Source organism: Falco biarmicus, chromosome 3 (genome assembly GCF_023638135.1).
Source record: "Falco biarmicus isolate bFalBia1 chromosome 3, bFalBia1.pri, whole genome shotgun sequence".
Taxonomy (NCBI): domain Eukaryota; kingdom Metazoa; phylum Chordata; class Aves; order Falconiformes; family Falconidae; genus Falco; species Falco biarmicus.
Window position 1 is genome coordinate 45,063,878 of NC_079290.1, and position 18,302 is coordinate 45,082,179.

The following is an 18,302-nucleotide window of genomic DNA, read 5'->3' on the forward strand; positions in this document are numbered from 1 at the left end:
CGTTAAAGCTCTTACTTAGATACATCAGATCTAAGTTACTAGTTGTGGGAACTGCAACCAGTAATCACATAAAAGAGAGTTTCACCCTAGGACAGAGTTACAGGGTACAACCTGAACACTGTCAACAGTCTCCTATATAGTGGGGTAGTGTATCAGTCCCTAGCAATGCTGTTGCAAAACCTGCTCTGCTCTCAGCCTGTCATAGATACAAGTCTGTTTCCATTTCTAAGGTATGAAATCTGGCTTTTTGTTCACACTTTTCCATCTAATAGTCCCTTGTACAAATCCCAAAACACTGGCCAAAAGGACTGCCATTATACAAAACAGAAATAAATTTGGATATACTGCTTCAGGAAAAGAGGTGAGTTAATGTTTAATTAAAAGCAGCGACAGAACATTCTTAGGATCAAACAGAAACATAAGACATCCTCTAATTTTGAGTGCCAAAGTGATCATGCAGACTGACAAATACCTTCCTTTACCAGAGCCTCCCCATGGCCAGTCCACAGAAGCAAGCAGCTCCACTCATCACAGCCTCAGATAAAACCTTCTGCCTTCTGACAAGAGCCTTTTTGCGCTCTCTGAATGTAAGCAGCCCAGATCACCAAAGTCAGGCAAAATGAATCCAAGCCTCCTCCTCCTCCTTCTAATCCCCAGGAAGTCAAATAATATTTTGTGTTTCTTAAGAGAACCACAGAGATCATTCTTAAGCAGAAACCTGAATGTATCAGCATAACAACTGTGTTAGCAGCAACAGAAGTCCTCAGGAGACTGCTGTTGAGCCACGTTGCGTACACCAGGACTTGGGCATCTGAGCATTGCTGTTTGGAGTCCCAGACAGGAGACAACTTGGCCACACCTAGCAAAGAAGCCATTGTAAAAATCTGGACAGAAGCAAAATGGAAGTCTCAATTAAACCTTCATTTGCCAAATCGTGATTTTCTTTTCTTGCAAAAGCATTACTAACAGCCATGACCAGAAAAAACAAAGAGCATATCTAACACAAATGTTTGGTACTTGATAAAGTATTCATCTCATTATTTTATGTTGTCTCCCTTAATGTTATGTTATAGCATAAGGGTACTTTCTTGACAAATGAATTACATAAACATTGATTTAAAAAATTTCATTTCTCTCATTAAATTGCACTTATCCAATTACCCATTAAAGCAGTTTGTAATGTGAATGCAAATTTCTTGCATTCCAAAGAGATGAACTGGAAAAATGATACCTTGCCAAAATAGCACATTCACACATCTGATAATAGAGTTGAAAGACAAAAAAGAAAACCCACAAAACCAACCAACAAACCACCCAAACCAACCCCCAAATTAACCCCAGTAGTCTAAAACAGCTTTTGTCACTGTTTCAGAGTCCAGTAAGGTGTTTTCAACTCAACTTTCTCTAGAACAAAGCATTTTATTCTATACCAAATGCTAGTAAATCACAAGCCTGAAGAACACTTTACTTATTGTCCAAAAAGTTACCAGAGGAGCTCTGAAGAGCAGAACAATCAGACTCATCCAGGACTCATTCAAAGGACATTGAAAACAACCTCCAAAGTCACTCTGCACTGATGGGTGCAGACAGATCTCAACAGGCTCTGACTGTGCTGAACATGGTGTGGGGCCAGCATGTCACATAAAAATCCAAGAACGATGAGCCAGCTCCAGGCCATGGAGCAACAAAGCTGCATTAGTGCAGCTCTGTGCCCCAGTTACTGTGCAGTAGCAAGAGTCAGAGCTCATTAGATCAGGAATACACATGCTGTGTTCAAAACCGAGCTGCTAAGTCTGTCAAATGCTGAACTGTATTTGTGAACCCACTAGGTCAGACTGCATCTCTGCTCTTTAAGCCACTTCACAGTAAGCAGATGTCGCCTCTGATCTCAGCCAGGGTCTAAGGAAGTGCAAAACGACTCTCCAATCTAAGCATCACATAGACAGTTATACCTTAGAAAAGAACCTGACCTTTTATCCCTATGCATACAACAGCCCCGTTTAAAATCTTTCTACTAATACAAAACTTGTTACTACAACAGTAGTCTTTTTTTTTTTTTTTTGGTCTTTTTTGGGACAGTATAGGTACTCAGAAGAGTGTCTTAGAAAAGACCGTTAGACTAAAGTATAGTCTCTCAAAAAAAGATGAAACGTTTTAAACACAATGGCTGAGTGCGGAAGGATATGTGCAGGTATTACTGTACAGATCTTCTGTGATGGAGGCCTTTCCCTTCAGATTCAGATCACACTCCCTTGCCTGATCTGAATCTGTATCTACTTTATTTTGGCACAAAACCAGACATCACTCTTTGGTGCTTAGTTACACTGGCAGTCACCTGGGAACCATTCTCATTGATGACAGACAGCCTTCTGAGCATTGCCTACAGGCTGCTTTTACAGGTTGGGGCAGCCCCAAATCTTGATATTGTTGTAGTATCTGTCTTCCTGAAGCTACTCTGTTTATATGGGTGCTACGGTCACAAAGCACTTCAGAAAGCCAATCCTATTGTGATTGCACACTCTCTATAACACTACCGTGTCACATCTTACACAATAGTCTCCTTTGTACCTTCAGGGGGAAGAAACACAAGATACATCAGAAGCTCAGTGAAAGTCTGTGCCCATCATAATCACGATGACCGTACTCTAATCCCTATGCAGGACAGATGATAAAACTTTTTCTCAGAAATTCCTTCATCTATCCCAGCCACACAACATCAATTAAAAATACAAACAAGATTCTTGGGTGAACAAAAGATACAGTAAATAAATATTGTTTATACAAGTGCTAGAACAATAAAGATGAGGTGCAATTTGCTAGAGCTTCTCTTCTAAAAGAAAAAAGACTGGAGTCCCCACTTAGAATTGTCCTTCTGGATTTAAGGCTTTCTGTTCACCTTTTCTTTACTCACAAATCCTGGGAATCTTTGTGAGCAGAGACCCACACATTTGCTTGACAGCCAGCTGTTCAGAACGTCTCTGGTAACTTTATCTAGGTTGTGGGTCAACCACATTGTTGGAGACAGTCATCTGAAGTGTCTCAAGCAGGCCAACTTTAGTCTAAAAGCATACAGTCACATGTTTGCTACCCACACCTACCAGTTTGGCTCAGCTAGATAATCTCTGTATTTCATGGCCAATGAAGTTTTCTCCTTTTCCCTATCATATCTTGCATTAGTTTGCTAGGATAGCTTGTCTATTAATCACACTTACCACATTTCTGCCTTATCCAGCCCCTGAAAAATTGAGACCTGGTAATACTTAAAGAAAAGAGGAAGAAAGAAGGCACACAATCGTATTTTATTAAATGTGCACATTTACGAGCCGTATACTCAATAAAAGGAGCAAAATCTACTGTGTAACAGAAGTATGGTCGTAACAGCATTTCTAATGCTATCTGGTTTACTGAGCTACAATTTAGCCAAAAAAGAATTGTGTCCATGGGTCCACTGAGGCATTATCTCAAGTTGCCTCTTTTTTTCAGCTTTCAGTCCAGCAACATATGTATCACACAGTTCTGCTCCAGTGTGCTCTGACATGATTAATTTCTGTGACATGAACTCTGCCATTGCTGCCTGGTGTGTGGTGTTCAGGTTTGTACTGCCTAGTCAGGTAAAAGAAAGCATTAGCTCTCTGCACTGCAGTACAACTACGTTTCAGACTACCCTTCCTGCAAATCAGCTCAATATTGCTACCGGGCAACTCATCTTCCTGAGCCTGACAATAGAAGTCCCTTCTGTGCTGCATTAACTGCCACTAGCTCACGCTGGCCCCAAACCAGTCCAAGCCCATAGGATCCCATGGACCAAAACAGATCCTCCAGACGGCAACTTCTGTCCACAGAACACACATGCTACACTAGACTGCTACCATTGGGCTGCTCTTACTTATTCAGAGGCTTTCATGATTTCTTGGACAAAACTCCATACACTCTTCCCTCAAAATGACAGAAAAATTTTGGCTGGAAGGGAACTTCGAAGGTCATTCTATCAAACAAATACCATTCTCAGTTCCCTGCCTGTTAAGTCATGATGATTCTCTAACCCTGAAACAACACACAAAATTTGTATTTTTCCTGTCATTAGTACAAAATATTAACCTAGGATTGTGTGGAACCAGGAAGAAGTAACACCATGATTTCTGTAAATTATGTTAGACATGGTAAGTTGTTCCCCTCTGCCTTTGGTGCCAAACAGTGAATCTTCCCTCCCAGCTCTCATGTTTCTGTCCAAAAGGATTAAACATTAATATGCAAGCCTGTTGAAAACATTTAGAGTTCTTTTGGTTATTTCAGTTTAAAATAAATAAATGCTTGACAGGAGCAAAGACCAAATGTAAAGCCAGTGGAATACCAAGATTTTCCTACAGTATAAAATAATGAACAGCAGAATCTCTGTCTGGGGAAAAAAAGTTACATTTCCAGAAAATTATGAAGTTCCTAATGGAGACTTCTGTTTTGTGGAATTAGAAGTAATGTATCACCTTTCAAACTGAAGGACATCCAATTTAACGTAAGAGGGACTCATATTAATAACACTGCATTCCCTACAATATGAATATACCACATATGGATTGCAAGATTTTTAAGGGACTAGATGATTAGTTGGCAACTCCAGAACTTGCTGAGCCAGCTTAAGGTAATATGAGCACTCCAGAGTCCCATCTCAGGGCATAACCTGATCACCTACAAAGATTAGAAAGGAATGTTCCTCACATGTGTAGTCCTGAGCAGCTGGCCCTGTGTATCACAGATCTTGATGCTTGGTTTTTAACCTTTTCCTTGAGCAGAAGTTTATCAGCATTTCTAGGTTAGGTACACGATAGAACTGACTCTGTATACCAAAATGTATTCTCTTATCATTTTACTCATATACTTCTTTGGAGAAAAAGAAAAGTCCTATTAGATACTTCAATATGGAGGTGTCTTCCAAGGTCATTTAATTTACATTACATATTTTGCTTCCAATTTTTTTTCATTGTTCACCAGACAATGTAAATGAACACATTATACAAAATAAAAATGCCTAGGCTTACACTCAGGCAAATAAGCTCAGCATCAAAAAATTATTCAAATATATAAAAAAATATCCAAGTTATGATCAAGGAAGTCTTTTATATTTCTTATACAATTTAATTGGATTTTCCTTACTAGATAACATGACTTAGAAGTCATCCTTCAATGCTGTAGGCATCATTGATAATCTTTTAGAAGCTACCCATAATACATAAAAAAGGTAATAAATATGCCTCAAACCGAATCAGATAATTCACTAACAACATAAAGTAAACGGACTCTGCTACACCCCGTAGCTTCCATATTGTCACTGTTAATCCCCACAAAAAATCCAGCTACTCACAATCATGGGGATAAGCAGAACAGCCAGCTTTGCAATCAGTCCAGGATGCTCAGATATTTTACAGAAAAAGAAAAGGAAACTACTTCACCTGCCACTTTCTCTTCTTGTCCCAGTAATGCCTTAAGTCAAGTTCCTCCTTTGGCAGTATATGCTAGCATAGGACGGGAAGCATTACCAGACACACCTTGGGATATGAATTTATTTGTAGATCATAATGAACACCATCAGTTTAAAAACTTGTGAATATCTATGAGAAAATTTCATTAACAGTCTGTTTATAGAAAGACTTTAATACACAAATATATATACACACACGTACATACACACAAAACCACCACATACAAAATCATACATTAGGATTACACACAAACTATGTTTGAGCCTGAGCTATTCTATAAAGGACAAATTCAGAGATGGTATTTATACATTGCCTTTTGAGTGATGTGAACAAAATGGCTATGGCTAGCTAGAGAAAGGAAGAAGAATAATTTTTAAGACTACACTCTGAACAATGCTGGGCTCTGCTGACAACAAAGTGGATGTATCAGTGACAGGTTTTCCCTCCTTTTTCCTTTTTCCTCAATAGAGCATTTAAATCAAATTACAGAGAGGACCTGAAATAAACAAACACATGCCCTGTTTTGGAAAGAGAAAGTGGCCACAACCAACAGGTGAATCAATTTTGGTAGTGGTCCACTAAAGTAGGAAGGAGCAGAATCGAAGAGGAACACTCCCAAATTCCTCCTAACAGGTACAGTGCTACTCCTACAACAAGACTAAAAACCACTGCAAATGCAGCGTTCCTCATCAGTAACAACAGTTCTTACAAAGGCGTGCTCACATTCACTGAACAGGCAAATTAAATGTGGTTGATACAGTTGGAGTGTACCAGCTCTTTTTGACAACCAACCTGTGTCAGCTCAGTGTCAGCCAGGCAGGTTAACTGTCAAATAGATGGATTCAATTAAATGGTATTAGCCAACTTTTGTCTGCTTATTTAGCAGAAGAGTAACTGCATTCTGTAATAACAGAAAATATTGATAAAACTCAGGGAAGAGGGCAGGTGAGGACTAAAATGAGAGCCTGGAGTGGACTGCATTGAAAGATGTGAAGGTGGCAGCACAGACTATCAACATGCTGGGAATCATTTGATCACTGAAGGCAAGGTTCGGTATGTCTTAAGATACTCCTCCTTCACTACAGGATACTGAGACGAAGCAAAGCTAAAAGTGGGCAGACCCATCTGAAGAAAGACACTTCAAACATGCAGAGGAGTTGTTTGGGTTGACTTGACCTCTGTGCTATTTTTCCCCATAGGGCAAGAATGGAATGGTCTTCCAGGTGGAGACGCAAACATCATTTCCCCTTTTGCAGAAATACAATTTCAGAGCCTTACCTGCTTTCATAGAGACAGAGATCCTACACCTTCCCTGATGGGATTCCTCAGCCCATTACTGTTACTGCATTACAGTCATGCTGCTCTATCTTACTCTTCTGTTTGTCATTAATCCAAATGGAAATGGCAGCCTACTATGAAGAAGAGAAACAGCCTTAGCTGGTCTATACTTGGGTCCTACAAATGCAGGATCTACATAAATAGGGATTCAAAACATGGACTCCACTCTGCTTGTGGGGCTAACCCACCACCTGTAGGCTGCTCTAATTTGTGACATGAAATTATGATGAGAAACACCATGTATTTCTGGAGTAGGCAAATATCGGTTTTACCTTGTTGTCATAGCAATACTCTCCAGCCAGGCCACTGATGGCTCTCTTTATCTAATGGAATATTAAAAGCTCACTAATACTTTTGTTGTGTGAACTAAACACAGTGCATCAGTTTAAGTTTCTCCTCAGCTTCACTGCATGTGAACTTGTCAGATGCCACTACTTTGGCTCCCACACTCCTGTTAACGACCCAGTATTTCCCCCTTTCAAACAACAACTCTCCCCCAACATCCTGTTGTACGCACCATGTTTGCTAGCATCACATTTATCTCAGATGAGGGGATGTTCTACTTCTTTTCTTAGTTCTTACCACTTATCTTCCCCATGCAGAGCAAGCTCTTGGAGTTAAGAACTCCCTGATACCTTGTATTCTTCTGGTAACTTCCACATCATGCCCGCATTCCAACTTACCCTTAGATTTTTTAAAAATGTACTAAAGAACAACTAAATCAATTTAGCAATGTATATTCGGTTTTGATTTGGGTGTGAGCAAACAAAATTTTGTTTGGAACATGTTCACCCACCTCAGCACATAAAATCCCCTAACTCTATTCTTACCACTTTTCCTTGCCTATTCCCTGCATCCCCATCCTTCCCTACTCCATCCCAAAGTCCAAATATCTTTCCAATAATAAAGCACTTTGTTCCAAATGTACCAGCATGCAAAAGGTTCACAGGCTGTTTTTCTAAATTAACATTCATGCCGTTTTAGTACCCAGTCATGAGTAAAGCAAACAGGTCCTTGAAATAAGATCTCTTCTTTTCAACATCAGGCTTAACACTTCACTAATTCAGTTGATGTGTCATGATAGGTGTTGTAGGTTCATATTACCATCTTCCTGTACATCTGCATTTAAGTCTCACAACGCATTGTAATTGGACCTTCACAAAATAACCTTCCACCTACTGGTAACTGATCATGGCACAATTTGCAAAACAGCCTATTACAAACAAAGTCATGGCCTGATAAAATCGGAAATACAAAGAACAGCTTTGCAAATGGAAGTTAGTGGAAATTTTACCACGAACACATGAGTTTGTCTGAGTTTGCATTAGACACACACATAGTAAGGACTTTGAGGAAAAAGCATCAGAATTATAAATCTTTACCCTAAAGGAAGATTTAATAGTAGTTTTCTCTTAGACTCCACAGGAAAGTACGTTCCAAAACAGCTATTATAATTTGAAGGCTGCAAACCTATGGCCAGAGACTTTACAGAGGTAAATCTGTAAGGTTTTACTGAAACCAAGAAAGTTACAGTTAGTATGATCCAGTTCTATGTACCATTTGATACTATCTTGGAGCCATTACAGGAACTAGGCTTATGAATTTCATGTACGAAACAGAGAAACAACATCACAGTCCAGATTCCGTTGCTGGCATTACTCCATTCAGTTAGTTCTCATATTGCTGTAGCAGCTAAGAACAACAGGAACTATACAATCACAATTAAAGACGGGTTCCCCTCCCCAAACGAACTCATACTGTAAGGCAGTATGGAGGACCACATATGGACAGTTAAGGAGTCCTAGGAAACAGTACCGTCCTGTTAATTACAGTGCACCAGTCCTCACCATGAGCTTTTTTTTAAATTTTTATCTATTTTTTTTTTTTGTGGGTAAAGAAGGTGGAATGTGAAGGAGAACGTGGAAGAAAGTACACCAGTGCTTATTATAAAATTTAACATATGGGCAAATGAAGTCAGCGTCTTAACTGATGAGAAACAATAACTTTAATCCTGATATGGAAAGTCAGATGTTAGACAAATGACAGGCTTGTGGAGCTGGAACCCGCTCATGCTCTGAATGGCAGCCTTCTATTCTTGACTGTGTAAATATACAGAACTTGGCACCCTGCCTCCATTCTACAGAAAGTGAGGGAAGGGAAGCTGAAGGCTCTCAAAAATGAAGTAACTTTAGCATGTGTAACATTGGTAAATTCTATTGAAGTCCTTTTTATGTTTTTTTAACTTGCTATTTTAAATGTCAGTCTTCCTGGATTGCGTCTTAAACTTGACCAGGTTGACTAATCAGATGAAAAAAGGATCTGTCTTGAACTTGGCAGTCATATGAATTACTAAGTGAATGGCAACCCTTCAATACAATTGATTTTCTATATCCACAAAGCAGAAAACTTCATCAGAATGATGGCGCACTTCCACTGCAAAGCAATGTCTCTCCTCAAAATCTATGGGATACACTATCATGACCACCACACCCACAAGATGCTAAAAATATAAGGTGAATTATTACTACCTGCTCCCCAGAGGAAGGCACTGGCTTATATCTGCCAGATGGAACTGACAGCTGGCAACTCAATGCCCCCAGAAGACCTCCTGCAAATGGGCTCTTAAACAAAAATGTTTCTTTTGGCTTCCTGTTCCCATTTCATCCAAAGCAAACACGTCTCGTTTCACTCCCCACCTTGGTTCACTTTTGGACTTAGTCTTAGTCATAAAAGAATATTTACATATTTAATCACAGCAAATAGTAATTACATGCATTTAGTTGAAGACATTCCTTTCAGTTTGTTGGCAAATTTCAAAAGTGGCAATAAATGTCCTCTCTTGAAATACCATGATAGAGAATAACAGATAAAGCACCCTTTTTGCTGGGCAAAAGGTGCCTGCTCCACCTGCTTTGGGAAAAGAAATCACACATTTCTATGTCAGAGGCTTTATTCTTTCAATTACTGAATATGTATCCTCATCCCCTCACTGAGGGGGACAAGATTAATAATACAGTAAGCGTATATATTGCTGTACTGAATGTTTAGTACAGCCAAATATTTTCTTGAGTTAGGCCGCACATAAACAAGAGTTACTATGTCTAGCTACCTCAAATAAATGAAGCAATCCTTCTCTCAGTTTGAAAAGTTTGGCAAAAAATTGGGTTTTACTTGGCAGTAAGTGCAACCAGGTATAAACCTTATCTGTCCGGTGTAATGTGAGATTTTTTTAACAGACATTTCTGAAACTATTACAGTGAAATACACAGAAGAATTAAAACCAAACTAAACAAAAAAACTAAGGGTTATTTAAACGAATGGTAAAATGAACTACTCTCTAAAGTGTTCTGCTCCAGTAGATGGGAAGACATACCTGTGGGAAATGGAAGCGGAGCTAACAGAAGCATACAGCTGGCAGAAAATGCTTACTGCAGAACACTTTGAAAATCCACAACTTTAAAAAGAAGTATTCCAATACACTATTTACACTCATGCACAAAAAGCTAACCGGACAGAAAACACACAGAAGAATGTTCATCATCTATCTCAAAGGAGTTACTAAATACAGTGAGTTTTAAGTCAACTCCACTCAAATCTGTTCATGTCCTACTAATATCAAGCATCGGAGATTAACAAATAAAACACAAAGCATTTCAACTCTGAAATTCAGTTGCCTAAAGAATATAGGGTAGTGAGCGAGCCACAATTCTATCATTAAGTTACATTTCTTCAACTGCTACATGTATCACTGACAAGTCAAATGGGCTCAGAGAGAAACAGTTCACTTCATGAAAACAGCAACCTTAGGTTACTCTCTTTCACCTTGTAAGACCAAGGAGCAAGTGAGGGTGCTGGAAACACTAGCACTAGCTGATATATCTAAGAATTTGTCTCTATACTAAGAAGTCCTATGTCTTTTTTTTTGGGGGGGTGTGTGTGTGTGTAGCCTCAGCAGAAACAGTCTCCAGAGGCTGGGAAAAAGTCTCAGTAGGTGTGCGAGCTCATGTTGAATATGCCTCAGAGTAACTTGCAAAGACATGAGCATCAGCAAGTTCTGTTGTCATCTTGTATGGTCTGGTTTACTGAAATCTGTAATTTTTAAGAGAATACTACTCATCTTATTTGTTTCCTTGCCCCTATACTACAGCCAGACTGAAACTAGCTGCAAGAGCTCCCTAAACAAGTGTTCTGCACTGAAAAGGTCCTCTACAAGGAAAGGTCTAGCACTTATGGGGTTTTTCTAACAATACTAGCTACTGTTTACCTATTTCCTGCAGGTGCTTTCAGGTTTTGAATTAATTTAAATACAGCTAAGCAAAACTTCCTCCTTTTTTCTGGAATGATTGAGTATGTAAAAGCCTCTGAAGGCTGCAGTACATTTCGTATGTTAAAGGAACTTCAGTGGTATTTATTTATAACTGAAGATACAAAGTTCATTAGAGAGGATTCAGTTCTTTAATTTGCCAACAGGATGACTAATCAGCAAACATGTGGTAGCCAGCCATGCCAAAACATGCTAACCTTACAGCTCTGCACTAACCAGACAGTACATGTTATCTGAACAACCCATGGGGATGATCACAATACTCAGTGTAAGATGGGAGGCTACTGAAACAGGCAGAGAGTTTTGGGAGACAAAGGAAACAAATCTCCAGGAATTTAGTTCCAAGAGCACTGCATATTCTCCTGCTGCTTGGACAATTTGTTTCCTTTTCTAATGTGGAAAATTCACAAAATTATTAGAAAGTGTGAAGGTAAAGAAAGACTAGTTCAGACATGGTATTTGGGGTAAGCAGCTATGGGTGGTGGCTGATTTGATAAAAATATTCCAGGCTGATTCTGGAAAGCTGCTAAGTTACTCACAGTAAAGTACGATTCATCACGACAACCTATTAAGTGCATTGCTACTTCTGTTCATACCTGCACATTCACTAAACTTAAGAACATCCTAATTTATGACCAACACAGGTTTTTCTTTTTTAAACAAACGAAAAGTCTAGAACTTCCAATGAGCAATTTTTGCAATTCAGAGAGCTTATGTAATATCAGTACTTTTGCTGCAACCTGTACAACAGTTTTACCAAATGCAACTGCAGGCTAGAGACCATTTTGATGCTTTCCCCCTTTTGCTAAACTATTATAATAAATTAATAAGTAAAAGTCTCTGGGAAAGAGCAGGCAGTACATTGGTAGGAAAGTACCTTCTTATTTTCTTATTTACCTTACTTATTTAGTAGCAGTTATGATGGCAAGCACTGGGAATGGCTGATTAAGCCTCATTCTCTTGCTGCCACTCTAATGAGGACTTTTTTTTCTATCCAAGATAACTGAAATAGTACTGATCCTGGTTTGTTCTAGTCTAACTGTAGTCAGCTTGTGTTTTGAACTATTTGAGTCCCATCAATTGTTCTCAATCCATCTGGAAGGTATGCCTTCCAGTTTAAAGATCTTTCAAGGCTAGTTTCTGATTGTCCTTTCAAGAATACACATTACAAACAACTGTTACAAGTGCACAAAGAAATGTTTGTTCTTTTCTTCTGAGCCTCTCATGCTGTAGGACATAAATCCACATATTCCTGTGCTGGTGCATAGTAACATGACAAATGGCCTCAATTAAATTCCAAATAATCTTCACAGGTTATGCAAAACCTAATCACCAGATACAAAAACTTGCTCTGAGAAGCATGCTTCATTCTCAGCTGTAATTACACTCACAGGGATCAATTTAGCTGAATCAGAACTGGCGAAATCTGCAGTAAGACCCACAGAATCCAAGCAATACCGTAACAAATCCCAGACTACCAGGCCACGCTACTGATCCAAAGGCCAAATGCTATTTGCATTACTCACTGGGGAGGTCAATACAAATCAGCTGAGAGAAAGAAGAACAAGCTTTTGATCTTAGACTTTATAATAGATAGCCTACATTCTACTTTAGCAATTTCAAACCAAACTTCACTTCAACTTTAGCTTTGCCAGAATTAGACATGCTTTGCCTGGCTGAAGTTCTTTGCGTTCCTTATATTCTGGATAGTTAGATCCTTGGAACTCCTCTCCAACAAATGGCTGCTTTCCATTTGTCACTACCACCAACTATTTAGAAGATGTTCTAAGTTTATATAAGAATGCATAAATTTAGTAACAGGTGTCTATTACCATAAAAGTATTGTTAAAATAAATAAATGAGACATCATTCCTCCTTAAGAATAACCAACTCAAAGACACCTTTCTTTGCTGCAGAGTCAGCTAGCTGTAAGTGGACCACCACCACAGAGAATGCTGCTTTTTACATTTGGATAACTGAGATACTGTTTACCTTCTCTTTTCTCCCGCTCTTCCTAAAACATCTGATCTGGTTTTCCATCAGTAGTTAGTGAACTCTGGCTGACAAATGCAAATGGCTAGATGTTGATCCTCTGTACTGCCTGTAACCCCATTAGAAACAGAAAGCTGATCAGCAGTTCAAGTATCAACATGATAATCCAGAAAAACAGCAAAACCTGTTCACCACCCTCTTTGTCCTCAGTTCACCCAAAGCACGTTTTTGAACATGAAGTCTGCTGGTGGAAACATCTTCTTCAGCTGGCTAGCAGGGTTCTTAGTTCACTCACCATGCATGAAAAAAGTATCATCTGGACAATAAAAAACCTTAACATTCTAAATATCAAAGTTTTCTATTGAAAAATCTTAGACTATCTTAGTGTTTGTAATATATTATGTTTATCATATCCTGAGAATTCCATACCTCTCTTCATTGCAATGTATTAAGTCAAAAAAATACTCTTCTCTAGTTAAGAGAATGGGCTTTCCATTAATGATCAATTGAAACTCACTTACTTATAAAAAATGGACATAATCTAATGGACAGCTGTAATTCAGTTAGAATGATCAAAATGTGAATAACATAGCTCAGGAACACCAACAGTATAATGTTAAGGCCTCTGAGCCTTCAATTATTAGTTACACTTTTTTCATGCAAGAAATGTCATGGTCTATTAGCAGTGTAACAGATGACTTTATGACAAACGCAGATAAAAACTGTGAACGGAAATATATTTGTCAATGGAACACACAGCTTAAACTCAAAAAACTATAGCACTGAATTTGGCACAGGTGAAGGGTGATTTAAAATAGCTTATACAGCGATGATACAGGAAGTGAAAAATATAAGGCTGAATTACTTTAAGTAGATGTCACACGTTCTTTCATAGTAATAATGCCTCTTTTACTCAGCATCCCTTCTTGCTACAGACAGGTCATGTATTTGCAGTTCTTTTAGAAATTAGGAGACTAGAAGCTGAATCCTCCTCTTGTGTAATTGCTTCATTGCTGCTTCAGCTTATCACCTTTGATATGTTTCTGTCGAATAGCAGTTACTGTGCTATTGAATTAATCAGGGCAGCAAAATAGCTGTAACTGCACTAATGCATAGGTATTTATGGAAACAAAACGCACAGTAAAACCACGCATTCATTTTCCAAGCAGGGTTCATTAATCGGTAGCATTCTTCTAATACAATAATTTGATATGTGGTACAATTTAACTTTAGTTTAGCTGTAGTCTCAACAAGCAGTCAATTAGGACAGTTTGGAGTAGAGGTAAACATGATTCTTGCCAAGAGGAAGGATTTTTTATTTTCTGTTTTAAATAAGCATGATCCAAGTGGAAAGACTCCAACTGACTGTTGTGGGCTGTCTCATACCTCTTGGCTTTATTACGTAAGTCAATTTTTAGTCCTCCTGATTTTTCTTCTTTGCTTTTGCTTAACAAACTTGCTCCTTTCTCATTGTTATATTATCTGCCCTGTTTCTTTTCCTCCTGCAAACAAAACCAGTGATATTTGTCTTCTTGTGGATTACTGCATAGCCTCACAATGTACCAAATGTAGCTCTAAAACAACTGAGCAGATTAAAAAATGACAAGCCATTCCCATATAGATTCACCTTCCCATGCTGTTTGCTTTTCTCTCCATCATCTTTCCCAAAATGACATTTTTAAACTTTGTTTAGGTTTTCACAATGTTTCAGATCAGAAGGGATCATCATATCATTTGCTGCAACAGTCACCCTGTCAAGAGTAAATCACACCAAGCTGTCCCAGCTTCTTCAGTGGCACAACACAGATTACACAGCCTGCACCAGAATTGTCTTCAGGTGATCCCAGCAGGAAAACCAGGGCTACTGCTTTCTGGGAAGTACATCTGAAAGGCTGTTTAGTCCAAAACTATGCATGATTTTAAGTACATGATCAGAGATATCAGGCAGGAATATAGAAAAATATTCTCTGACCATTAAAAGACAACAGTCCCTCTTATCTAAATTCTCCTTCCGTTTAGAAAAAGTCTTCCTGATGCTATAGATCAACAGAAACCTCTGAATAACAAGATCATGCAGAAGGCTAGTGATCAGCATAAAGATACAATTTTGCTATAAGCTCTACCTCTGTGTGTATGTTTTCATCCTGCAAGTTTTCTTGGACACAAGAGTATACAAGCAGGTACTGGATACACCAAATACAAAATTCTGGCAGCTGTGTGTCATTGAAAACAGACGTAAGGAATTTTACAGTCCATTTAGTCAGAAATTCTATTCACAGTAAATCATTAGCAAAATTCTTCCAAGTGTCACTGCTCACCCAGTTGTTTCGACATGCTTAACTTCTTATCAAACTGCCACTTCCCACAGCACAGTTTCAGGAAACTGTATTCCACATTAATCACAAAAAGCTGTTGTCTTACTTGACAGCAACTACTACTCACAAGAATGTAGTCACACAGGCAATCATCTTCTACTAATCATTATAGTTTCAGTAATCACCGACTATAATTTTTTTCTTGCTTTCCTTAGGACTATTTGTTCCTTACGCTGTACTTCCCAATTTGCTGAAATGTTAATAATTTATCCTGTTAGCTTTTCTGTGCTAAATTGTACATGGCCATGGGTATGTCTGCTCCTCCCCAGCAACTTTTGAACTTGTTTGGCAGTTCCAGCCACACTAGACAAAAGGAGAACATTTCAGAAATACTGATTTATTATTACTTACATATTTTGTGAAAGTAAGACTTCAGTAGAATGCCATAACCAAGTGAAAGGTTCAAGTACCCAACTGTACTAGACACCAATTAATTCATGTAAGAGATACCAAGAAGTATGCTTCACTAGCTTTGGTGTTCACAAAACTAGTTGTTTTTTACTTCTACGGCTTACGTACCTACAGTGTCAACCTGTTACTTGACTAAGCACTTAAGTTCAAATCACTTTCAAAATTACTGATTAACACTCCTCGGTAAATTACTATTTCTGGTTAGCTTCATTGCATTACTCTGTTCAAAACACAGTGCCTACCTTTGTTTTGGGAAAAGCCAGAGCTCTTTCTCCACAAATGCATTTGCAAAAGCTCCTATTTCTGAAATTATTTATTTTTACCTGAAACACTGTATTTACAATCAGAGTTCACAGCTGGGTTTTGCTTTTTTGTTTCAGACTTCTACTGCTATGCCAAGCTGCCACTCAAGTAATTCTCTATCCGTACCACTGAGTAACAAGAAGCATCCTGAAATCCTGTGATTGATAAAGAGGATTATTTTGTCACAGGCTATTTTAAGTATGTTTATAAAGCCTCAAAAAAAAGCTTGTGGAGACTTCATCCATTGATGTAACGTTCTTCAAACTCTTTTACCACGTTGGTTAAAAAGGCGACCTCTGAAAGGCTTAATGAGCTATTTTACATAATCTGGGCATTTAACTGGATGCGTTATTAAGGCTCGAACACAGTGGAGGACGGTTTAAAAAACAGCACAGGGTGCTTTAAGCAGAGTCTCCGTAGGAATTCCCAAGCCCCGCTCAGCCAGCTTCACCCCCGCAGCGAGGGCTGCGGACAGGCCCCCCCGCAGGGCGCCAGAGGGCCCGGCCCCCCCCGCCCCGCCGCCAGCTCTTCCCCGGCCGCCGGCTCGGACGCTGCCGGGCACGGAGCACCGCCCGCCCGCCCGCCGCCCTCCCGCGCGGACACACGGGCCTCCCAGCATCTATCCCCGCCGCTCCCCGCTCTCCTTCTCCTCACTGACCTAGAAGACCCCGGGGCCGCACAACCCCCTGCCCCACAGCGACAGCCAGCAGCCGCCCCCTCCCCGCCTCCGCTCCGCTCTTCCTCAGGGCCCGAGCCCCTTCCCCTACCAGCAGGGAACGGGATGGGGCAGCTCCCCCCCGCAGGGAGGGGCGGAGGGCGGCGGCCGCTGACGAGGGACCCAAACCTGCAGCCCCCCAGCGGCGGCGGCCACCGCGGCCCCGGCCCCTCCTGGCGCGCGCGGCCGAACCCTCGCGAGAAGTCGCCGCTCGCTCCCGCGTTGCCACGTTCAAAGGCACCGGCGGCGGGGTGCGTGTCGGACACGCGCACCCGGCACGCGGCCGCTCCCCCTCGCCCCGCGGCCAATCGGCACTGAGAGGCGCCCCGCCTCGTTCCCGTGGGCGCCCCGCGATTGGCTGGCGGCGGGCGGGCGGGACGGGCCGCGGTGCGCTGGGCGCTGCGCTGCAGGGGCCGCAGGGCGCTGCCGCACGCGGGGCTCAGGTGGCGGTGGCGGTGCTTGTCTCGTTCTCGCGGCGGCCCCGCCGGCTGCGCTCCGCCCTGCCCCCGCCCCCCGCTGCCTGACAGGAGGTGCCATGGCCTCACGCAAGAGCTCCAGAGGCGCCGGCAGCAGCCCCAGCCCCGGTTCCAAGAGAGGTGAGCGGCGCCGCTGCGGGAGCGAGGCCGCCGTTCTGGGGCGAAGGGGCGGGGGCTGCCGCGGCCCCAAGCGCTGCGGGGCGGCGGCGGCCGGAGCCCCGTAGCTGGGGGAGGGGAGGGGAAGGGAAGGGAAGGGGCCTTTGCAGCCCCTCGCCGCGGCGCGGGGGAGGCCCCGGGCGAAGCGAGGGGGTGCTGCGCCTTCCGCGCCGCCTGCGCCCCGCGGCGGGCTGAGGTGCGGCCTCCCCCGCCCTTCCCCTCCCCTTCTGTCGCGCGGCGGGGGCCTGCGGGGGCCGCGCTCCCCCCCGCGCCGCGGGGCAGGGGCAGGTTGCTGGGCTCCTGTCCCGCCATTTCCATCGTCCCCCTTCTGGGGAGCTCATGCGGAGGCGAAGCTTGCGTGGCCGGGCCTGGGCGGTGGGGACGCCCCTGGAGAGCTCCCCGAAGGAAAGGCGAGCGGCGTGCAGGCCGCCTGGCTGCGGCGGGTTTCGACACCTGCGGGTATCCCGGAAAGGTGCACTCAGACCGTGCTTACCAGAAGCCGAGAGTAGAACTGGGCTGCCCAGTGTCTGGTGCTAGTGAGGTCGTTGTTATTCTTGTGTTAAAATTTGGAACACCTCCTCGGGTTCACCTGTGTAGCAGCACTGGTCTAAAGTTATTAGATCTGTTGTAGGTATAGCATCTAAGTTTCTGTGAGTTTAGAAGCAAGGAGGAATAATCTTGGAAGAATGCACGCAGAAGACTTTTTGATACAGCTACCTACCTGCCCCGATAGGGAAC

General features: G+C 41.7%; 1 protein-coding gene across 10 annotated transcripts in view; it reads left to right on the top strand.

Moving 5' to 3' along the window:
• Nucleotides 1-17,298: 17,298 nt before the first annotated feature.
• The window catches only part of ASPH (aspartate beta-hydroxylase), a 123,244-nt gene continuing 122,240 nt past the window's right edge, over nucleotides 17,299-18,302 (top strand). For 3 of the 10 annotated variants that reach the window (XM_056333740.1, XM_056333739.1, XM_056333738.1), the window contains exon 1: nucleotides 17,303-17,528. In XM_056333740.1, the coding sequence (XP_056189715.1) occupies nucleotides 17,468-17,528 (61 nt within the window). In that variant the 5' untranslated portion in view covers nucleotides 17,303-17,467. Of the gene's footprint in view, nucleotides 17,529-18,302 lie in introns of all 10 variants that reach the window. The other 7 variants (XR_008821072.1, XM_056333737.1, XR_008821073.1 and 4 more) reach the window with 5 other exon arrangements.